The following is a 25,157-nucleotide window of genomic DNA, read 5'->3' as shown; positions in this document are numbered from 1 at the left end:
CTTCAACAAATCAGTAGCCTGTGTAAGTCCCGATTATGATTGCTAAACATATAAGTGTATAGATGTATCTTATATTTTTTAATAGACTTCTGATGCAGGCCAGTTGGCCGAAACACAGGCCTTGTGTCGAGTCATGCCTTGGTTTGATTAAAAGTTTCAAAAGCACCATTATTGGCTGTGTTTCGTTTTCACTGTCCTCTTCGCTCTGCTTGTTTGCCATAAAATTACCCTCCACATGTAGAATTTATACCTTGTTTGTGACCTTCCTAAAAAGCCTGATTAGCAAGCAGAAATCTCTCACCCTTTTTGCAACTTAACAATGCAACACAATTAACAAGTCTTTAACAGGAGAACAAAAGTCTAGGAAAAGATACACAATTAATTTATAGCAAGATACCAGAACACATTCCTTTTAAAGGGCAACTTTCAATCTGAAGCATTCACGCACCAAACATTGTGACACCTGGGTGCTCACCTGTATCCTCAGCATCCATGAACACCAACACAATATTGGGCATGGCACTGCCATTGTTTCACCGACGACGTCTTGCCCCTGTGAATGTGTATCAAAAGTGTGCAATCTTGACATTTACTTCCTTTTTTGGGTGCTTTCATGTGCTTTATTCAGTAGCCGTGTGGTGTGCTTAGCATCATAAATCCACCTACCATGAGTACACATTAAACATTTAAGAATGACTAAAACAAAACCTAGAGCTCCAACATTTTATTATGTTCCTTTTCAGCTGAATTGTCTTCTCAAAAAGTAGAAGTATAACAAGTAGAAAGGAGGATTCTTGGAATATACCAGCAGTATATAACAACATTTTATATTACACTCACTCTATATATTTTTTTAAATCATCATCATTAACTAACATGGGGGGGGGGGGGGGGGGGGGGGGGATGGACAAACTATCCAAATAAGAGCTGCTTGCATTTTCATTTATTTTTTGCTAGACTTTACTTTTTCGACATTGTGTGCAAATTGTGCATAGAGATGAAGTCGCATCTGTGCCGTATCCGCGGTACTTTGACATCAAGGCGGTTACGCCATGCAGCTTATTCCCGAATTTATCGTGGCCCTGGGAAATACAGAAAATGTTGGTGGTAGTGTCTGAATTCTTCGTAATCAATACATAGCTAGGACATTACAATTAAAATTGTATCGGCATTAACAAAACCATCTCTACAGTGAAAATGTCTTCAGTGAGAGGACTATGTACAGTTCCATCTTGAAAAAAGAAAAAAAAAAAGATCTAACGACGGGCAGTTTATTATTACTCAGATATTCATTCTCATTTAGACATCTTTCCACATAGAAATATATCTATAAAAGTTTCTGGGGGATAGGAGGTCATGCTTGCATGGAATTTTACAGCAGCTTAAGAACACATTACAGATGCCATATAAATCTGGTTCAGAATTCTAACAAAGTGGAAAAGGCCTCAATGGTTCATGGTTTTACACCACCATTAATTTATCACACTGTTAGAAAATGTCACAGTTTGTATTACTATTTTTTCTTCAGTGTTCAGGCTACAACATGTCATTTGTGAGTTGTGGTTCTTGTTGACTAGGTTTTAAAGCGCCAGTTTAGACAATGTTGTATATAATCACATAAAGCGGGGCTTTGCGTTGTCCATGTACACAAATGGTAAATACTATTACATCTGATGGATTTCTTCAGCTCTATGGGGGGGATGCAAACATAAATGGCATATTTTCTCATTTTTGTTAAGTGCTTTTTTTTTCCCTTCTACCTTTCCCTTGATTTGTCATCAATTCAATAAATAAAAAAACAAATTGACAAGCGACCACTCTATATATACATAATACTTTTCAACAGTCTTCTGCCGAGTTTGAGTTCTCTGCCACTGACCGCATCCATTGAAAACAGCAACAGAGGGGAAAACTCTGCAACGTGAGCCTTTCATGGACAGCTAATGGCGATAGTGTGGAAGCCACTTCATTCGTTAAGACTGAAGCAAAAGTGCTTTGAGCATTTCTGTCTGATGTATGGGGCTGAGATATAAGGCTACAAAAAATCTCTGGAACGAAAAAGATCAGATCTAAGTAAATCTTTCATTTATAGATTGCTTGGTTTGCTCAAACCAGCGTGCTCATCTTCTGTTTCCATGCTCCTTCTTCAGCTTCTTGTATCAAAGCTATCTCAAGTTTATTTATTCTGCCCAAAACTGTATGAATATTTTTTTATGCTTTTGCGTATCTGTTCAGACTTCTTGTCAAATATTTCTGTCCTTAGATTTAAAGATGCTGTATTTTCCCCCTAGAAAAAAGGGACACAAATCACACTCTTAGTTAAGAAAAAAAAAAAAATTCCCTGACACACACCGAGTTATAAAAGGGTAGCTATCTATGCAATGGCAGGGACACAACATGACAGCTTTGCTCAGCTTTATGCAGCAAGAGAACCAGGTTTCAATTGGTCGGTTACATTAGGAACAAATGACAGTATCATGTAGGTATGCTATTTGTAAACTATACGAAGGACACAGCATGCGATGTTTGTACAATGGACAATGTGCACAATCCTCAGAGGAGCTACCACAATTGAAGTTAATTCAAGGCTTTGAAGATAACATAGTAGAAATGTAATTTCAAAAACCTACAGGTCATGCAAACTAGAAGCTAACAGCAGACTGCAGTCAGAGAAACTGACGGGACAGTTTTCATTTCACCTGGAATGCATGTCCCTACTTTCTTTGTCTTGGCTTGTTGCTACAGCCATATTTATTTGCTTTATTTAGGGGTGGTCAGAGCTCCTTTAAAAGAAAAATAAAACAAGTCACATATGAACGAGATACAAGATTTCCTTCATATATGAATACGACTGCAACAAAGCTCTTCATTTATTTTCAAACTTACTACATAACATATCAATACTTGTAAACCGCAATTCTTCCTAAATGATTTCTGGGGGTAGGGGTTGCTTCTTTTCTTCATTTAAACACATAATATGGCACTGTTCCACCAGGAAATAACACATGAGTAAAATGCCTGCAGCAGAGTAACTTGAACATTGGACGATTCGCTATATCAGCAAGTGGGTTTTAGAAAATGTGTCAAATAAGGACACAAGAGGCTTGCATCATGTACTTTAAATTTTTTTTTATTTTTTCAATAAAGGGACAAAATGGGTGTATGAACAGGATAATGCAGACAACTGTCAAAAAAAAAAAAAACACAGACAGTGGTTTACCCAATAGAACTTAACAAAGACCAGAAACAAATACAATAAAAAAAAATCCAAAAAAAGCCAGGCTGTAATGACCTTTGGTCATCAAAATAATAAAATAAAAAAAAATAAAAAAATAAAAAAAATAGAAAGATCTAAACTATGTGCCTCTGTTTTGAACAGTGCACATACGCAATAATAAATAGTGACTCCCATAGTAAAAGATAAAATTTCAAGTTACCACAAACAGCTTTCATTACAGGAATAGAAAAGACCAATAACAAAATATTCTGCATTGCCAGTTACAAAAATGTATTGACTCAAGCGGGCTTTTCTCCTTAATATGCTTTGCATATGAAATTCTTTCCAATCTAAATATAAAGCACCATTTTATTTATTTATTTTGGCAATGAAAAAACTGCAAAACATTGTTTTTTTCTTTTCTATATATATATTTTTTTCTCTTTTACTGCATATGAAGTTAAAATGTTGGAATGTAGGGTGGAGAAGAAATAGGGACCAGAAGCACACTACATGACAAAACATTAGCTTTCAGTACTGCATACAATATGGCAGCAGGAAAAATAAAAACAAACAAAAAAATTCCCCCCAAAAAAACAAAACAAAAAAAGGAGCCAAAATACATACAAACCCTCTGTGACAGCTAGTGCGGCATTCAAACAGCTTCCCGCTCCCTCCCATCCCAATTCCCACCAGCCATTGCATGGCCTTTCGTCTATACAAATGTCACACTTTCTCATTCCTTTTTTTTTTTTGTCCATTTTGTTTTGAAACATACAAATAATTTGCACTATATTATCCTGCCAAATTAAAAAAATATACTGTGGCAGCCTGTGGTTTTTGTGGGAGTATTTTCGTTTTTTCACTACCAAAAAAGGTATGTCAATACCTTTTTAAAGAGAACAAGCGACAATTAAAAATACAAGCTTCAATATAAATACTATAGTGCCTACACTAGGTGAACATTGAATTCAAATACCATTCTAGAAATACAGGGGGGAAAAAAAAGAGAGACCATAAATGTGTTTTTAGCATAGGAATCAACATGAGTGTGCATTTTCCTATATTTAAGTACTATATAATCTTAAACCTTTCCCCCCAAACGTGTGTTTTTACAACCTGAAGAACTGTATATAACCAAGGCATAGAATTTCTACTATCAATTTTTTTTCTTAAATGAATAACAAGTCTTATACACCACCAAGACAATGGGACCCTAAGATACAGTTTCCCCTAAACATAATGAAGTGTTTAATAAAAATTCTTTACATTTATATTTTAAAAAAGTTTTGTACAAAAAAATCCTTGCACTGTTGAAACGAAAGCAATCATTCATTTTGTCTACATGTAGTCTGTTTCCATTCACAGCACTCTAGGGTTGCGTCCGAGTAGATTCATTAGTCAAGTAAATGGCTGGCAAAAGGGTTTTTGTTTTTTTGATTTATTTTTTTATGCTCATCAATGAGATCACATTAAATTTTATTTAATCTGCATTCTTTCAACTTTTCCCTTTAAAGTATAAACCTGTAAACTGGGAAAATAGTACAGTGCACTTATTTGTCCTATCTGAGCAATCTCATTTTTTATACTCAACCTCTGTACCTCTGATTAAAGGAAAAGATACAGACATCACAGGTAGAGTCAAGTGCTATCTGAATACCAACTGAGGCTAGCTTAAAAGTAAGAAAAGAATGAATCTTTTTCTTCGTGAAAACACAAATAGCACACAGTGTATGGAAAAAAAAATGAAGTCAATCTTTCCTTTTTTGAGAGCATAGGAATGTACTACTTCTCTTTAAATTTATGTTTCTTTTTCCTGCTTTAGAACGTCACATTTCAAGGCAAGTTGGAGTTCATAGTTAATCATCAAAGTATCAGTAATAGCTTATACATCTGTTCTAGTTTTAAATGGCAGAGGAACGCCACATTGTGCTAACCAATGGCTGTTATCTCAATTTTCTGTGTTACACACGGCATCACATTATTGCCCCTTCTCTTTCACGATATAAAAAGTTTGTAAAATACAACAATTTAATTGTCAGTGAGACAACCAAGTAAAACCTAGATTAGCTTTTAATATTTTTTTTTTCCTGGAATTTATTTTGTGCCAGCATCAATAAAAAAAGATATAGGAGGGACATTAAAATAACATCTTAATGGTAGCTCACGTTGATAATGTTAACCCAGCTATTAGTAACTGTGTCTCAGTGCATAAAATGGCAGCTGTGCTAACATAGCACGAGGTGGTGGTATAACACGACTTAACAGTAGCCCCAATGATAATGACACCCCATAATTAGAAGCAAATCTCACCCTAGCATAAAGTTGGTCATATAGGGGCCCTTTTACTACCTGGCAGTAGGGCTACCGCTGGGTTTGTGTTGGGAAAGCGACCCTACCACTGGGCCCTATTCAGGAGCTCGGCAACAGTTCTCGTTTCCGGTACAAGAAAAAATATTTTTCTTCTAGTGCTGAAGCTCTCGACACCTCCTAATGACTGTGCCAATATGTTTCGTTAATGCACGGCCATTTACTGCCCCTTTTAAAGAAAATGACCTTTTACCCACAGCGGGTAAAAGGTGGCCTCAACTCCACCGCAGGCCAACTTTTTCCACCTTTTGGTAAAAGGACCCCTAAAAGATTTAGGAAGGCAGCTGCTAACTTTCCACCCCTAACTGCCGGATTCTATATAGTGTGCCCAAAGATTTGTGCTGAAATTGGCGCGGATTCTATAACAATGCGCATAACTTAACAAGCTAATGAGCACTGATAACAGCACTTACCTGGCAACAATGAGCACTAATTGGCACTAATTAGAATTTAGGCACACAACTCGCCAAGCGTATTGTGTAACAGTGCACCAAAGTTCTAACATGCAGAGTTCAAAGGGGACATGGTTATGGGTGGGGAAATAGACGTTTTGTGGGTGTTCTGAAATTTACGTGCCCACTGCGCCTAAATCTATGTGCTGGGATTTATGCCACATTTTCATTAGTGCAAATGGATGTACGTAGTTTTAGGCACTGAGATATCAATTAAGTGTGATTGGCGATTATAGAATTTGCTTAGTTGGCACTGATTTCAGCGCCAATTTTTTTAGGTGTCTTTTGTAGAACCTCCCTCTACATCTTTTAGTGAAGAAATTTATGCTAGGGTGAGAACTGCTTTTATTATGCAGTGTAATTATCAGTGAGGGTACTGTTTAAGTCATGCTGTCATATCACTAAATCGTGTTTTTATGCAATGATACCTAGGGCCCTGTTTACTAAGCCACGCTGTAGGTGCACTAAATATTAGCATGCAATAACGATAGAGACTCCCATTATATTTCTATGGGTGTCGCTAATTTTTAGCGCACACTAAAAACTTAGCGCGCCTACAGCATGGCTTAGTAAACTAGGCCCCTAGTTATTAACAAATGAGGTTAACAATACAATAACATGTCTTAATGGTGGCCCACATTGATAACTCCCCCCTCCCTTAGTTGTGATTGAAAATAACTGCAGATATTTTTATTTTATTTAGCTATCAATTAAAAAAAAAACTAGCTAAAATGTGAGGGACAATCCCATTTTAAGCTCTCAACAGGAGCAAATTAGCTTTTATACTGGTAAAATCAGTTTTTCATTTCAACATTTCATTCAAGGGAGATGATGATTAACTAGGGACTTATTGGGTCATCTACTTAGGTAGCCAGTTTTGTGAGAAATACATAGAATAATAATTGGTCCTAAAGACCCCCAGCCTTATCAAATATTGTATTAAACAAGTTTATAACAAGCAGGAAGAACCATCAGCATGGTTTTGATAAGATGAAAGGCACTCAGATATGTTTTATTAAACCAAATGATAGTACAAATTCACCTTGTTTGGCTAACTTTTCAATTCAAGGTCTTTTTTATCCCCTTCTCCAATTGACAAGGTTACCCCTAAGAGGCAGAAATTTCTCGCTAATATAGCATTGCATTTCAGGGCTATCAATCCTGCCCCCAGGAGCATTAATCCAAAAAAGTTAAAAAAAAAAAAAATAAAAAATAAAAGACTTCTTCCTCCAAGTATTACAACAAAACACAAATCTGAAAAGAAAATATACTGTACATGATATGTATTACAGAATTTCTGCAGCACACTCATTTCTCAAAACGGAATGGGAAACAGCAATATGTCTGCTCTGAAAAACTGATCAGGGACAATTTAATAGCCATAATATACCATACATGCTGTCTAATTCAAAATAATTAAAAAAAAAACCCAACATACATACACAACATGTAAATTATTGCACAAGAGAAAGGCTCAAAGTTTGCGAAAAATGCAATAGTATTGCCCCGGTACAGATCATGCATTCAAACGATGAAAACAAAGAAAAACAAAATGAAAATAAAATAATAATAAAAAACAAAACAGATGTGCTGGTGACAAGCACTCTCATATCCTTAGCTTCCAATATTTTAATCAGGACTAGAAAGAAAAATCTACAGGGAATAGAGGGTGAAACTGGGGGGAGGGGGGAGGGGAGGGTATTAATATACCTCTATTCAGTTTTTATATCATTATTCAAGACTCGATCACTGTGCCATTTTTTCATGTGTTTCTCCAGGGTACTGTACACGCTAAAAGGCATCTGACAAATTTCACATTTGTAAACGTCCTTTCCCACCTGCCCATGTGTTTTCATGTGCCGGGTGAGTTTGCTACTCTGGGCGCAGGCGTAGTTACAAAGCTCACACTTGTACGGCCTTTCACCTGTGTGGCTCCTCCTGTGAACAGTGAGGTTACTACAGTTCTTGAAGATTTTCCCACAGTACTCACAAGTGTCGCTGCGTTTGCCCTCTTTTGAACTAGGCCTTCCGGGGCCTGGGCCACTAATGTGTGGTGTGCTTCCTCCACTTCCTGTGCCGCTGCGGCCTGAAATCCCTCCATCCATCTCTCCTGGAGGCGTGGAGAAGCGTAAACTTCCATTTTCTGATGAGTGCTCTGAAGAAGAGGCAAAAGGCGATTGTCTGGAGTCCCCAAAGGTGAGGAATGGATCTTTTAGCTGCCTTGAGGCAGCATATCCAGCAAGCCACTGGGAGTAAACATTTTCTGCATTAGGCATAGCAGTAGCAGGTAGGTCAAACTCCTTCTCAAGTTTAATGCGTTTTGAGAATGGGCTTAGGGAGCTTGGGCTACCTAAAAGCAGCTTTTTCGATAAGCCTCCAGAAGCTGATTCACCAGGTGATGACCCTCTTCCATTAACAGTGCCCTCATCAACACGATCTGATTCTCCAGCTACTGAGTCTTCATCGCAAGTGTCTCTATGTGCCTCAATTTCAGACAAATGCACTCTTTTATGTTTTTCTCCCATAACCTGGTGAAAGGCCTCACTGAAGTGATGCATGGCACTCAGGTTCATCCCTTGCATGACATCGGGCATGGAACGGCCTTCATCAATAGACCTGGAGTTGTTTTCATGATGACGGGCTGCTTCCAGATTAATACCAAAGCCAAAATCTGGCCTACCGTCATTTTCAGTTAAGTCCTCCTCCTCCTCCTCTTCCTCCTCCTCCTCCTCCTCTTCTTCCTCCTCCTCCTCCTCTCCATTTTCTGGAATCATGTTGGGATCATTTTCACTTTTGAACTTAGCAACTACAGACTTGAGGGCACTGCTTGCACTACCAACTAAATCACTGGTTCCAGGCTCTGGGGAGCTAGCTGTAGACAGCCCATCATCAGACTTTACTGTCATTGGTGAAGATTTGTGCATGTGTGTTTTCATGTGGCGCTTTAGCTTGCTGGCTTGAGTGCATGCGTGGTCACAGAGGCTGCATTTGTAGGGCTTTTCACCAGTGTGACTTCTACGGTGTACTACTAAATTACTCTGAAATTTAAAAGTCTTCCCACAAAACTCACAAGATTTTGATTTAATTGGAGGCTGAGGAGGAGGAACAGACTGAAGAGGAGGGAGAGGTGGTGTTGCCATAAATGGTGGCTTGCTGCCTGACTGGAATGGTTGCAGTAACCTTTGCATAGGGCTGGGCCGACTTGGAGACAACGGTGGACTGGAACCAGAGGTATTTCCAGCTAACTCTCGAAGTCTCCTGGAGAAATCCATAGCTGGTGGCTCCAAGGCCAAGGGGTTCAGTCGCAGTACCCTGTCAAAGGCACTAGGGTGATGGGTTGCGAGAGCCATTTCTTCTGCGCCCAGACGTTCTATGCGATGGGGATCTAAATGGTGTCTTGGCGGTGGACTAAACAAAGGAGGCGTGGGTGGAAAGCGGCCTTCTCCGAGGCCAGAGGCCTCTCTCGATACTGACCCAGGTATTCTCAGCAGGTTAAAGGGATTACTGTCTGCAATATGAATTCCATGGAGTGGAGGCTGTGAGGGACATTCTGCGCCCAGTCCAGATGGGATGCCTACCCGCGGTGTCAGGGGACTGCCATGATCACTCTCCAAGTAGATTCTGAAGCCGTGGGTGTTCTGCGCATGTTGCAAAAGAAACCAAGCACTGTTGAATGGCTGTTTACATGTTGTACATGTGTAGCTGCTGGGCTCATCTTTACCTGCAAAATAACACAAGAGCAACATCAATTTTTAATTAAAGCAACCTTTATTAAAGATTGATAGCTAATACTTGTCTTAGCTTTTCTATTCTATAATCTATAAGTCCAAATTTGAGAAACTTAAAGCCATGTAATTTGGTATAAATAGAAAAAAAAAACCACTCTCGCACTGGCTGTAAAAGATTTAAATATCACCATAAATGCTTATTTTCTTTTATGTAATTCCTAGAAAACAGTAAGTCACTTGTTTCTATGCATGCACTGCCTTCCTGCTCTCCGTTTCCTAGAAAACAGTCTTAAATCAAGAAACCATTTTATAGATCAGTTCAGATAACATCAATTAATTCTAATTATGCCCCCACAGATGCCTCAATCTTACCCACCGACAACCTTGCTAATATTTAAAATTAAAAATCATTATCCAAAAAAAAAAAATTTCTAATAGAGGCAGTCTAATTTCCAACAAATACATACTCTGACCTCGAGAAACAATTTAGAGTAGCATATGCAATTATAATTAGCAAGCAGAGAAATGTTAAAGCTGATCTCTCTCGTTATTTTGAGAGACTAACAACGTGTGCACAATTACACAACACTGCATTGCTCCAAAACCATGACTCAGCTGAGAAACTGAAAGATGTATTTCAGTTAGTCAAACAACCAGGCAGCCTGCATGCAAGCAAGCCCCTGCTTAAGTCATATTATTTCTTCTTCTGAGGCTACTAAACACTTTTTCCTAAACAAAACAAACAAACAAAAAAAGAAAACCTACATCATAAAATTTTTATTAGAGTTACTTTTAAGCAAGAAGCTAAAGAAAGCTTCTGAAAAATGAACAGTAACATGAAGCACCATGAAAACTGCAATCAACTGCACAAGACAAAATGGTTATTTACAAGACTATTCAATGATGTAAAATATTAGGGATATGCATGGTCAAAAAAAATTGGATCATTCTATATTCTTTGAATTTTGAATAATTTTCATTCATTTTCTTTATGTTCCTTTTCGTATGTTCACTTTATATGTATGCATATAAGACTTTTACGTACCTGCAAATCAACTGTACACATAGCAATTCACAGGTAAAAATGATTAGTATTCGCAAAATGTTTTTCTTTAGGTGCCCAAACAAATTGAGTACAAGCTAATGAATGCACACTCCTATAAAATACGACAATTTTTGCATGCTATCCCCCAGATTCTATAAAGTTAAGCACTAAAATTTCTGATTAGCACGCAAATCTGGGTGTGAAAGTTATAAAATGGTGCCACTTGTATGCCTAACTTAGTGGTCCTTTTACTAATCTGCGGTAAAGGGCCTGCGCTAGCGTCAGTGCATGTTTTTGACATGTGCTGAGGCCCCCTTTTACCGCAGCGGATAAAAGACTGTCTTTTTCTTGACAAGCAATGGCTGTGCAGTAAATGAACCACTTACCGCGCTGCCATTTTGGGGGTGGGGGGAGAGCACTTACCTCCACCCACTGAGGTGGCGATAAGGGCTCTCATGCTAACCCAGCGTGCATCACTGCCTGATTACAGCCAGGTAAAAGCACCAGCGCTAGAAAAATAGAAAATATTTTTGTAGTGCCGGAAATGGTGCATGCTGGTGGTGAGAACTACCACCGGGCTTCTGTGGTAGCCCAGACGTATTCTGGATTGCCATGCCGACATGCCCATCGTTGTATACCAACCCTTTAGTAAAAAGGCCCCTTAATTGTTAAATTGGGTACCAACTGGCATTAAGTACCAATAATAAACTTTAATTGGTGTTAACTAGTACTAATTTCTAGCTACACATGTAACTGCGCTAACATAGGCCATATTCTATATAAGGTGCCTAAAAAAATCCACGTGGTAAACAATTCCACCTAAGCATATTCTATAAGAGGTGCCTAGATTTAGCCATGGTATATAGAATACAATTAGTTGCTATCCAAGTACCTAAAACTACACACCTTCATTTACACCAATGAAGACGTGATATAAATCCCTGTGCGTAGATTTATTCATACTGGGGACATATTCTATAACTACGCACGTAAATTTTGAAACGCCCATTTTCCCGCCTATAACCACACCCCTTTTGAAATGCACGCATTAGAATTTAGGCACAGTTCGTTACAGAATACACTTAGTGAGTTGTATGCTTAAATTCTAATTATTTACGATTAGTGCTTATTATTATTGCTTAAGTGCTATTATCAACGCTGATTAGCATCTTAAGCCAATTAAGTTGTGTGCACTGTTATAGCATATCCTTGGATTTCGGCACGGAATGCTAGACGCAATATGCAGAATCCAGGGGATAGCGCTTAAAGGCTATAGTGCACAACTGCAAAGAGAGCATGGCCATGAGTGGGTCAGGGGAAGTGTCTTGCAGTTGCTTACAGAATGCTATCACTGACCAACACACAACTGACCAATTTAGGTGCCCGCATTTATGGCGTAAATTCTCATGCCTAAAGTCAGGCGCGTGTATGCCAATTAAAGTCTTATTGTATAACAGCAATTTCACACGCAATGGCCATTACTGAATTGGCGCTTAACGGGCATATTTTTGGTGCCCTTTGTAGAATCTAAGGGCCTCTCATCAAGCCGTGCTAGCGGTTCCTGGTGCAGTAATGCTGACACAGCCCATTCACTATGGGCTCCGTCGCCATTGCCACCTGGGAACTGCTAGCGCAGCTTGATAGAAGAGGCCTTAACTCTGTGTGCACTGTCATACGTACAGGCAAACTATAGGAAAATGCTGAGTAATCAGAAGATTATATAAGCTTTGGTACTGCCACTGATTTTCTATTTTTTTGCCCCTATGATATTAATATTGTATTGTGAAAACAGGAAATGCAACTCTGTGCTCGTTGCTCCCAGCATTCCTGCGAAATATGTCAAAAGTGTTGCAGATCCACGAAAGAGGAGATAAACTGTAGTTATAATACAATTGTGCTTTACTACATACAGTCCTTCTAGCCTGACCTGTAATTTGCTTTCCCATGCATTGTTAATCTCATTGAAAAGTACCCTGTTCTTGGATAAATCTCTTTACAGGATTACATAAGAGATACAGAAATTAGGTTTCAAGCATTTGCCTAATGTGAAAACGGCAGACAGATTTCCAAAGAAAATGCAGCTGACATATGCAGTACATTATCCAGCCATAATCTTCACTCCCCCCCCCCCCTTCCACAGCTTCTCGGCGGGGTTGGGGAGAGGGAGAAGCATTTTGGCCAATTTTCATAAGGAATTTGGTTGAACAATGACACATGAATAAAGGACAGGCTACGGTGCAAGCTGTGGTCACTGAAAGTAGCTTTTTGTGTTCACTTTAAGGCTCCTGCATAATTATCACATATATTCTGTCAACAGCAGACAATCTGGTACCTTAGCTAATTCCAGAAGCACTTGGAACAAAATTTAACCATTTGTTCCATAAACAGAGCATGTGGAGGTAATTTTACAAAGGTTTTCCCGCATGTGATGCAAGTTTTTCACACAGAGAAAGGCTCTGAAACTAAGCATGGGTATGCAGGTAAAAGGCAGGCAAGTAGAAAGAGTGCACTTTTTTTTTTTTTTTTAAAGTGAATCATGTGTAGACACTCCCAGGGACATACTTTGGGCAGAGCTGAGATGTATGAATGTATTTTATCATTTACGTGAGCATTCGCAAAGAAAGTACGTGCACCCATTTACACCTTTCTTGGAAGAAGTGCAACTTTGTGCCAGAAGATGTGCGCGCTATTAGGGCAGTTTTTTAGGGGGTCTTTTACAAAGACGTGTAATAAACGAGATGCCCATAGGAATATATGAGCATCTTCAGCGTAATACTAGCATGCCTTGTAAAAGGGTCCTTAGTGTTTATTTTATGAAAGGTACAACAGTGCCTATGTTGCTTTTAGAAAATTGAAATAAAATAAGCACTTTTTTAAAACTTTCCAAATAGGCACCCTGTTATAATCAGGCTCTTTATATTTATTACTAGTAAAGAAGGTCCGTTTCTGAGACAAATGAAACGGGCGCTAGCAAGGTTTTCCTTGGAGTGTGTATGTTTGAGAGAGAGTGTGTGTGAGAGAGAGAGAGACAGAGTGAATGTGCGAGTGTGTGTGTGTGTGATATAGAGTGAGACTGTGTGCGTAAGAATGAGAGTGTGCGGCAGGGGCATCCTCTCCGTCTCCTGCTCTCCTTCCCACTCCCTCTTGTGTTCCCTCCCCCCCTTCCTTCCCCTCCCCCTCCCTTTTTTCCTCCCATTCCCCTCTCAGCTTCAGAGTGGTGGCCCCCTCTCCCTCCGCCTTTGAGGGTCGTGGCCCCCCCTTCCTCCCTCTTTGTTTCTCTCTGTCATTCAGGGTCCCTCCCTCCCACTCCCACGTTGAGCCTCCCTCCCTCCCACGTTCAGGCTGGCTGGCTGGCTCCCACCCTCTGAGGTTGGGTGTGAGAGTCACAGGAGGGGTGGCGGGGGTGGTGAACTGTGAGCGTGCATGACTGTGTGTTGTGTCATAGAGATTGATTTTGTGGGGGGGGGGGGGGGGGCAGTGTCACAGTATGAGTGAGAGTGATTGTAAGTGTGTGTTTTTGAAAGTGTGTGAGAGTCTGGTAGGCACCAATATATGTATGAGAGTGATTGTGAGTGTTTGTGAAAGATTGAGAGAGCGTGGTAGGCAGCAGTAGTGCGTTGTTGTTAAGGCTTCAATACTAATTTTAATGTTTGGAGTGTGTTTGTGTGTTGTCATAGTGTTTTTTGTGTGTGTGTGTGTGTGTGTGTGTGTGTGTGTGTGTGAGTGGGGCAGTGACACAGTATGTCTGAGGGTGAGTGTAAGTGTGTATTTTTGAAAGAGTGAGCAAGTCTGTTAGGCATCAACACGTGTCTGAGAGTGAGTGTAAGTGTTTTTTTTTTTTTGAAGTGTGAGACAGCGTGGCAGGCATCAACAGTGCATTTTTTTAAAGGCTTCAGTAGTAATTGTGCTGTTTTGGCAGGCTTCCGCGATTTCCATCCTTGTTACTCTCCCCTTCCATTTCCCTGCACCGAGCTGCTTATATGAAGGTTAATTCAGTGGTGCTATGTGTCTGTGTGAGTTGGAGACATTTAGCATTTGTTAGCATGGCTGCGTTTTGAATTTGGGGGGGGGGTGGTTGAAGTTGGAGGCAGCTTGTTTGAGGTGCCGGTGATGACGGCACAGTGGTTTTTTTCTTGCTGGGAGGATGCTTGTTAGGGAGGCTGCATGTACCGGGAGCAGGAGCATGGGCATCTAAATAGGAATCTCCTTCCAGCGATGTTAGTGTTCTCCGTGGTAAACAACAGCTCCCGGTAATACCACACTACAGCATCCAACGGGGTGCCTTGTGCCGCCATGCTGCCTCTTCTTTTGCGTTTGTTTACGGCAGGGTTGACGACGCCACTCCTTGTCCCCCCCTCCCTCTGTAGCGACGTTAGCAAACTGACGCCGCGGGTCTACGGCCTCCGCCTCTGCTCCTCCTCTTCTCCCTCCCATCCTGCCAGTCATGGTGGTAAAGAGAAGCCAGCTGGCTGTTGTGATCAGCTGTGCTCCGAGGGCGGGGCTAGTGAGTGGAGGGCTCAGAGGACGGCAGGGCTTCGGGGGCGGGGCTTTGAGGCTTTGACAGCGAGTGGTGCGATCCTTGTGGTGGGCGGAGCTATTACGAAGGCGACGAACACTTCAGGGCTTCAGGCTTCACTGCAATGCTGCCAGCTTCAGAACGTTGGATGTGCTTTTTATTATATAGGATGTGCATTGAATGTAGGTACTTCTACACCTTAATACTAACTTGTAGGAGACCCAGAGACAGTAACAGTCGTCCAGTTAAAAAAAAAAAAAAGATTAAACTCTGAATCACCATTCTAAAATCATCAAAGACGACATTGATTTTAGACGCTGCAAAGACAGAGCCTGAAGAATGCAGAATGGAAAACATTGCTAATATATATGACCAAGAACAGCCTAATGGTTAAAGCAGCTGGGAGCAGAGCAGAGATCTTGTAAACCATCTCTGGGAAAAGGTGATCAAAATTATCAGAATGGGCGATTTTTTCATGTTGCGGGTCCATAAGCAGCCTGAAAAATGTATATGATTGACTTTCTGTAACTTTTTTTTTTTTTCACATAAAAGGATGGGGTTTGGACTGTTGTATTACAAATTGTTTGCTTTAACAGTATCCACTAAAACCGCATTTTTGGTTTCTGGTGACTTACAGGGGCATAATCGAACGGGGGCGCCCATCTATAAGGGCGCCCACCTCTAAGGACGGCCCCGTAAAGGGGCATCCCTGACTGTATTATCAAAACAAGATGGGCGTCCATCTTTCGTTTTGATAATACGGTCGGGGACGCCCAAATCTCAACGTTTGGGTCAACCTTAGAGATGACCGACCTTCGTTTTTGCCGACAATGGAAACAAAAGACATCCAGCTCACAAACAGCCAAATCCAAGCCATTTGGTTGTGGGAGAGGCCAGCATTTGTAGTGCACTGGTCCCCATGACATGCCAGGACACCAACCGGGCACCCTAGGGGGCACTGCAGTGGACTTCAGAAATTGCTCCCAGGTGCATAGCTCCCTTAACATGGGTGCTGAGCCTCCCAAACACCCCCCCCCCCCCAGGTCCACCTGCCTGAAGTACACTGCACCCACTACAACTGCTCCAGGGACCTGTATACTGCTGCGATGGACCTGAGTATGGCATTTGAGGCTGGCAAAAAAGTATTTTAACCTGTTTTTTTTACAGTGGAAGGGGGTTGGTGACCACTGGGCGAGTAAGGGGAGGTCATCCCCGATTCCCTCCGGTGGTCATCTGCTCAGTTTGGGCATCTTTTCACGGCTTGGTCATGAAAAAAAAATGGACCAAGTAAAGTCGGTCAAGTGCTCGTCAGGGACACCCTTCTTTTTTCCATTATCAACCGAGGACGCCCATCTCCTAATCACGTCCCAGTCCCGCCTTCGCTACCCTGCCGACACGCCCCTGTGAATTTTGGTCGTCCCCACATCAGAAAGCCGTCAAGGGTGTCAAAAAATCGGCTTTCGATTATGCCGATTTGGGCGGCCTTGTGAGAAGGGTGCCCATCTCCCGATTTGCGCCCTTCTCTTTCAAAAATAAGCGTGTTATTCTCCTTTTCCCAGAGATGGTCATATGTGGTTTCACAGAGAGCACAAAAAAGTAATCCCCATCCTAGAAACCTGTTGCAACAAGTCATTAAACATGATACTGGGGCCTGAATGACTGAGCACAATATTTTCTTTTCACATTTAGGGTAAGTCTACCAGAAGCCATCAAAGACAAAACACATATCAAACAGAACTGCAACCAATCTATAACGCCAAAGACAATACAAATGGGAACAAATCCCAAAATTTCTGACAGAAAGACAGCAGGTACAATTTAAACAAAAGTGTCAAAAATGTGGAGCCCTGAGGTACTCCAGCCTTCAACAGTCTCCTAACTGAACGAGAATTGCCCAAACGCACTTGCTATGTATGATCATTCAAATAAGAAAACTAATACAACAAAGTATTAGTGATCCCAATTGTCTGTAACCATCAATCATCATATTTTAATTTGAAAGAGTCACAAGCAGAAGAAATATCTAACAGGAAATGGGAACAATAGTCTAGACCCTGGTGTCTGACATTCACAGTAGAAAGCAAAAGAGCATAAGCACTGTATGCTTTCTCAAACCCAAATTGATAACAATCCAGAATTCTCCACAAAATTGTTCCATTGTGTAAAAAACAACTCTCTCAATGATTTTTAGTTACAATTGGCAAGGAGGACTAATGTACTAATTACTATTTCTTTTTCTTTTCAAAAGCTTTTTTTAAAACAGAGAACTCTTGAGGTCACGTGATGCTAGGCTAAGGGGAGGACGCCGCACGTAGTAGCTCCGCGGATCCCCAGATAACATCGACCCGTAGCGACATCAAAATCGGGGGAAAACTCAGTGAAACCGCCGCAAGAACCGCGGGAACTCCCTGGCAATAAAATCTATCGAAATCGCCATTGTAAACAGGCTGGAATGGCGTCAAAATCGAGCCGCAAGGAAGGAGCGAGGAGCCGCGTGGGAGATGGCAAAATGGCGGACGCAGGCCCCTCGGGTGAATCGCTGAGCTCGATCTGGGCGACAGAGATTGCGGGGGAAGTATCGAGCCTCTTGGAGGTATCGGTGGACAAGAAACTGCAACGGATCTCAGACCAAATTGAAAAGCTGGACGGGAAAGTGGAAGGCTTAAAAACGGACATGTCAGGCTTCCAGCAGCGCCTTTCTAATATGGAAGACCAAAGTATGCAGCATGAAAACCAACAGAAAGAGATGCAAAAAAGGCTGGAAAGCCTAGAATCCAAGCTGGAAGACTTAGAGAACCGCTCACGTCGTAATAATCTAAGGTTTGTGGGATTGCCGGAGTCCATTAGGGAAGTGGATCTCAGGCAGTTCTTGGAGAAATGGCTGCCTAAAGCGCTGAACTTGAAAGAACTGGAAAACTGTTTGAAGATAGAGCGGGCACACCGGCTGGGCAGCACCAGACAAGGGAAAGAGAGACCAAGAATTGTAATATGCAGAGTTCTGAATTATACCCACAAACAAGATATATTACATACATGGCGCTCGAGGGGCAAGATCCAGTATGAAGCTTCTACAGTACTTTGTTTTCAGGATTTTTCAGCAGCGGTGGCGGCCCAGCGCAGACAGTTCACAGAGGTCTGCAAGCAGCTCTATGAGAGGCAGGCACGTTTTGCACTACTATTTCCCGCCAAGCTGCGCATTCAATTTGAAGGCAAGCCACATTTTTTCACATCCCCTGCAGAGGCAAAGCAATTTGTGAACCGAATGGAAGTCCACGAGCAGGAGAGTGGTGACGGAGAGGTTTCTGGCAAGTTATTGGGTCAGCGCCCGGCGGAGAGAGATCCAGGCAGAGAGGAACAAAAGCCGCAAGGAGAAGATCACTGAGGAAGACGCACCAGGAGCAGCAGAGGACAGTGCACTGCAGGTGTTAAGTTACTGATGGGCATGAGGGCAAGTTAGAAGAGATATGCCTATAATTTGGAAACTTTTTCCAGAATTGAGTTACTAAAAGTTATACTGTAAGAAGATGTCGCTGGGTGAGGGGAGGGGCAGGGGGCGTGACCAGTTCTCAGAGAGAACGCAGCTACCAATGGGGTGGGGTTGGGGAAGAGGGAGGGGGAGGATGGGAAGGGGAGAGGGGGGGGAGTATAAGTATGGGTTTAAATATCTCCTGTGTCTAGTATGGTTTGTTATGTTTTTTTCTTATTGTAATTCTTCCTTCCGAGCAGAAAAGGTTGAGAGATGTGAAATGCTCTGTTTCCAGAGGAAAGGTGGATGGAGGTTGCACCCAAGGGCTGGGGGGTGCGGTCTCACAGGGAGAGTTCAACAACACATATACAGCACAGAAGTCTCACTGAACGATGGGATCTGTTAAATTAATTTCCTGGAATGTGGGGGGGGTTTCCTCGCCCATTAAACGCACTAAGGTGCTGCAGGCCTTGCGGCGGCACAAGGCAGATCTTGCTTTGTTACAGGAGACACATTTGACAACCCAGGAGCACAATAAATTCCAGCAGGGATGGGTGGAACAGGCAATAGGATCCCCAGCGGTAGGTAAGAAGGGGGGGGTTTTGATATTAATCCGGAAAGGCCTACAGGCCCGGATAAAACGAGTCAAGCGGGACTCTGAGGGCAGATATGTACTAGTTGAAGTGGAAATGGGGCACTCTATGTATATTCTATGTAATGTGTATGCACCCAATGTGTATGACCGTAAGTTCCACCGATCCCTCATTGAGCTGCTGGGTCCCTATCAGGGAGGAAATGTGATCCTGGGAGGTGATTTTAATCTGGTATATGATGCTCAAATGGATAAAACAGGTTCCTCAGCATCAGGTCAGAGCCCAGGGGTGGGGAGCCTGCCCTTTCTCTGCTCTACATTGGACTTGATAGATGTATGGAGGGTGTTACATCCGAATGTAAGGGATTATACTCATACATCTAGAGCGCATCTTACGCAATCGCGTATAGATTACTTCTTCATCTCTAGGAATCTATTTTCCAAAGTACAAGTAGCGGAGATAGGGCCATGCGAGGTTTCGGACCACTCAATCATCTGGTTCCAGCTACAAGGTCTAGGATCTGGGGGAGGAGGGGGAGGTTGGAGGTTCCCCTTTGAGCTATTTTGGGACTCCCAATTTAAAGCATATGTAAATGACAAATGGAAGGAATATGCAACTCACAATAAGCAACATCAAAATCAACCTAGCTTATATTGGGAAACATCAAAAGCGGTGATACGGGGAGAGATAATTGCGTACAGAGCTAGAGTTCAGAAGATGAGGGATAAAGAGATCATCAGACTGGAAAAGGAGGTCCGTTCACAGAGGATTAGATGTGGGATACGTATGACACCTGGGGAGAAGGGAGCTCTCTTGGCCACTCAGAAAGCATTGAATGAATTACTCCATCAGAGGGCTGTTAAGTCTCATAAGTATTATCAATATCAATTTTTCATTCATGGTAACAAAGCTGGGGCACTGCTAGGGAGATTGGTGCGGGGGAAAAGAGGTACACAGGGAATATTAGAGGTGAAAGATGAAGGTGGCCTGCTTTGTAGAAAATCTAAGGACATTGCAGAATGTTTCAAACGGTATTATGAGAAATTGTACGGGGAGTCACTGGACACAATAGAAGACAGTATGCTGTACCTAACTAACCAGGCATTACCTCGGGTGACAGAATCCCAGAAGGCATATTTAAATGGTCCAATTACAGAGGGTGAGATGATGCTGGCGCTCCAGCAGAGTAATCTACAAAAGGCACCGGGGCCAGATGGATTTACCATAGCATATTACAAGTTAGTCCAAGAACAGGTGACAATCCCTCTATTAAATCTCTACAACGATATGGCAACTTCAGGGGCAATGTCAGATGCCATGAACGTAGCAAAAGTAATAGTGTTATTGAAGCCTGGGAAAGATGGGTCTAAGGTAGAGTCGTATAGGCCCATATCTCTACTAAATTGTGATGTCAAAATCTATGCTAAGATTTTAGCCAACAGGCCGTCACGAGTATTGCCAGATTTGATAGCGCCCCCGCAGGTGGGATTTGTGAAAGGTAGGTCGGTGGGGAGGAATGTCAGGGCACTGTTAGCATCCCTGGAGACTGTGGAGAGGCGGAAAAGGCCTTCCCTGTTGGTCAGTTTTGACGCAGAGAAGGCCTTTGATCGGGTGATATGGAATTTCATGTTTACGGTTATGGAAAGAGTCGGGGTGGACGGGTACTTTCGGAGGGCAGTGGGTGCGCTTTACTCAAACCCACAGGCATACATGTGGGTTAATGGGGAGAACTCGGCACGGTTTCAGGTTAGAAGAGGCACTAGGCAGGGGTGTCCTTTGTCCCCACTGCTGTTTGTGTTAGCTCTAGACCCTTTGATCAGGGAAATTGAGAACCACCCAGAAGTGGAGGGGGTGACATGGGGCACTTCATCGTTCAAGGTTTCAGCGTTCGCGGACGACATATTAGTACATCTAACACACCCAGCTCGATCGTTGAGAGCTCTGTTGGAATTATTTCAGGAGTACGGTGATTTTGCAGGGCTCAAAATCAATTACTCTAAATCATTGGCACTAACAGCTCACACAAGTGTAAAGTCGGAGTGGGGAGCTGGATTCCCGCTCAAATGGGCTTCGGATTTTCTTCCTTATTTAGGAGTGAGAATCTCGATGAATACGTCCCAGTTATACCAACTAAATTTTAATCATCTATTGGATAAGCTAAAGAGTCGATTGAGCTTGTGGGGGACATTACCGCTTACGTTACATGGGCGGATACATCTGTTTCGAATGGCTGAATTCCCGAGGTGGCTATACACATTCCAGGTGCTACCCTTGTGGCTTAGGCGTAAAGATTTGAGTCAGCTCTATGGGTACCTGAGGAGGTTCGTATGGAGAGATGCTAAACCGAAACTTCCTTTGAACTTACTCATGGGCTCCTGGAGAGAGGGAGGTATGGGACTTCCAAACATCCGCAGATACAACGAAGCTTGTCTGCTGCGCCACTTAGGGGACTGGCTAATGGGGAGGCAGGACTACACACCACGAGATGTGGAATATGAGTTTTTTAAACCGTTTCATCCACATTATCTATTGCATTGCGAGAGGAGAGCAATTCCGATATACATGCGAAACAGCGTGCTATTGGGTCCCTTAAGGGAGGTCTGGAGGAACTTGAATAGGATATGGGGTTTGGCGGCAGATGTATCAGATCTACTGCCACTGCAGGATAACCCACAATTTGCCCCAGGGTCTGAAAATAAAATATTTCGCAATTGGGCAGATTTGGGGATCACGAGGCTTGAGCATGTTCTGGATACAAAGGGGAAGATCCTATCATTAGGAGCCTTAGGAGTAGGTATTTGTATGAACCACCTATTCGCATATCATCAATTGGCTCACTATGTACGGTCTCTGAACCAAAGTAAGCTGGAAAGTGGGCATGGGCGTAGAATTAGAGCCTTTTTTGGGATGGTACCCGGAGATAGGTTGTCGGTATCGGGCCTGCAGAAAGCTTTAGAGGTACATGAGGGACAGAGGAATACGGAGGTTATTCGCCAAAGATGGGGAGTAGATCTGGGACAACCAAACTTGCAATTAGATTTCCCCAAATTGATAGCTCGTATTCCCCAGTTGTCGGTAAATGCTGGTCTTCGGGAGTGTCAGTACCGTATAATATACAGGGCGTATATGGCCAAAAGTCAGGTATTCAAATTTGGGGGGGTTGCAGATCCGCTCTGTGCGAAATGTGAGCAGGGGGAGGGTACGCTAGTGCACTCCCTTTGGGCATGTCATAAAATTCAGGCATTTTGGAGGCAGATATTTCATTATCTAGAGTCTCTGGTGAAGCTGAGGATACCACTTTCGCCCCAGGGGATATTATTGGATAAATATGAAGTATTTCGACTTCATGGTGGAGGGACCCAGCGGCTCATTCGCAAGGCCAGTCTGGTGGGGAAGAAGCTTATAATGGGCGCATGGACGAGTGGGTCCCCACCAGATTACTGGCACTGGAGGAACAAATTACATGAACTTTTATTGTTGGAGCGCAGGGGGGTAGGGTCGTCCCCCAGAAGGCGTAAAGCATTTTTGGCGGTGTGGGAACCCTACATACAATCCTTGTCACACAAAGCTCGCAGTTTAATATTTAACAAGCTCTGATAGGAAGGAATTTTTTTTTTTTTTTTTTTTTTTTTGTCTGTGTGGACAGTCAGGAAGCATAAAGACACAGAAGATGGGAAAGTGCATCCATAGGGGGGGTGGGAAAGGGTCATGGGGGGGGGGGTTAATAGATGGTTTCTAAATTAGGGTGGAGTGTCATCAGAGTTCAGGCACTCTGCTCGAGCAGTGACATTTAAATACTGCTGTGCTAGTTGAAGGCTCCACTAATAATGTTTGTGATGCAGCATTGTAATATTGTTTCATGTTAGGGGGTCATACATGGATGTCAATGTAATGTGGAACGCAGTTTATGAGGGGCTTTTGGGAAGGGGGTGGGAAAGGTTGGAAGTAATGTTTGATGGTAGATTGGTCTATTCAATGAGAGTTGCATGCGCATTTGTACTATATGGCTTATCTCCATTTGTTACTTGAAAATGTTCCTTATGCAGTACCATCAAAAACAACTAGAGATTTGGGGGGGGGGGGGGGGGGGGGGAGGGGGGAGGATGGGAGGGAAGGAAAAAATGTAAAATGTTCTTGGAGAGCAGAGGTAATTGTTCTAATTCTCTGTGTCATTTGTAAAATGGAAGTTGTCTCTTCAATAAAATATATTTAAACATAAAACAGAGAACTCTTTCAAACATGCATTGCAAAGGAACAAACCAAAAATAAATTGGTTAAATACATGGAATACCAGATCATGAACTAAAAATAATCTTTTTACAAGTCTTTCCCACCTGGATCTGCCTAATCCCACACCACCATACATCACGAAAAGTTCAGAAGTGGAAAACAATATTATTAACCTCGCTCACAATATGCTAATATATCAACCTAAGCGTTTATTGTACTTCTGTATTATGTACTAGACTTCTACAAATCTAAATTTTGTAACCGCCTTTTTAGCAATATGTAAGCCACATTAAACCTGCCATATGATGGGAAAATGTGGGATACAAATGCAATAAATAAATAAATATGTGAAAATTCAACCATATCTCAATTTAAAATCCTGTTAATGTGTGCTTTTAAAGACCATGTGGCAACAACATGCTAAAACTGACTACTTGCTTAAAGGGGGAATGGACAATTGAAAAACCTTTAACCACCGCAGAGAGCCTGAATGGGTAATTTGAAGAGACATCAAGCATCCTTAGATATCACATGAAACAACAAAACGTCAGCTGCAGGAAAATAAAATCCGCCAAGGCAAGGAACCACTCATTCCTTCAAGATCCGCATAATAGGAATTTTCCTTACCATCTATGCATGTTCAATTTACGTCTATAAAATGAAAACCTATGAGTACTATACTTCCCTATAATCGCAGAAGGAAGTGCACTTATGTTCAAAAATATCAGTTATGTCCTATCATGAAGTATATTGGACTTCTTCTGCATAGCCCCTTCACGCTACTCAGTATTTCAGAGGCAAAGGCAGAGATATCAAGCAAAATATGTTTCTTCCATTTCCCACAAATCAGCCAAAATGGAATAACTTCCTTCTGCCATTGCAGGATAGTATTGCTCAGAGGTAAATAAGTTGATGGCAAAAGCGAGAAGGATGTTTGGATAAATAGGGAAAGGAATGGCTATTAGGAAAAAGGAAATGGGAGTGCTGGTATAAGACTATATTGAAATCTCATTTAGAGTACTGTGTGCAATTCTGGAGACCGCACCTCCAAAAGGATATAAACAGGATGTATTCAGTCCAGAATAGCTACTAAAATGGTCATTGTTTTTTGTCACAAAGCATATAGGAGCAGACAGAAGTGATGGTGGTTGAGAAAAGGACAGTATATGGCAAACACAGGAAATCTTTGAAGAGGATGGGATTCTAGAGCTAGTACTTGGTGTGGATGAACAGACTAGATAGATCATTCTTATCTGCAGTTATTTTTCTCCCTTTCTTTGTTTCTAGTTGGGCTGGAGACTAGCAGTGCCAGTCTAAAGTTGGGCTGGCAACCCTGCCTCTTTTTTTTTTTTATTTCAGAATTCAGAAACAGCACACCAAAGCAGCAGACTTGTCAGAATGACCACTATAGGGGATGACAGATGGCTCCCAATCCTGAGGTTAGGGGGGGGTGGGGAATGGCCATTTATATATATATATATATATATATATATATATATATATATATATATGCTTTCACTTATTCTCACCCTCTGTCCAT

General features: G+C 41.9%; 1 protein-coding gene across 3 annotated transcripts in view; it reads right to left on the bottom strand.

Annotated features, from left to right (window-relative positions):
• Positions 1-938: 938 nt before the first annotated feature.
• BCL11A (BAF chromatin remodeling complex subunit BCL11A) overlaps positions 939-25,157 on the bottom strand; it is a 184,655-nt gene continuing 160,436 nt past the window's right edge. The window contains exons 3-4 of one of the 3 annotated variants that reach the window (XM_030196200.1): positions 7,878-9,760; positions 939-2,287 (exon numbers count right to left, since the gene is read on the bottom strand). In XM_030196200.1, coding sequence (XP_030052060.1) covers positions 2,177-2,287; positions 7,878-9,760 — 1,994 coding nt within the window. In that variant the 3' untranslated portion in view covers positions 939-2,176. Of the gene's footprint in view, positions 2,288-7,749; positions 9,761-25,157 lie in introns of all 3 variants that reach the window. The other 2 variants (XM_030196201.1, XM_030196199.1) reach the window with 2 other exon arrangements.

This window comes from Microcaecilia unicolor, chromosome 3 (genome assembly GCF_901765095.1).
Source record: "Microcaecilia unicolor chromosome 3, aMicUni1.1, whole genome shotgun sequence".
In the NCBI taxonomy this organism is placed as follows: domain Eukaryota; kingdom Metazoa; phylum Chordata; class Amphibia; order Gymnophiona; family Siphonopidae; genus Microcaecilia; species Microcaecilia unicolor.
The sequence above is the reverse complement of the archived record's forward strand: the minus strand, read 5'-3'. Positions and strand labels throughout refer to the sequence as shown.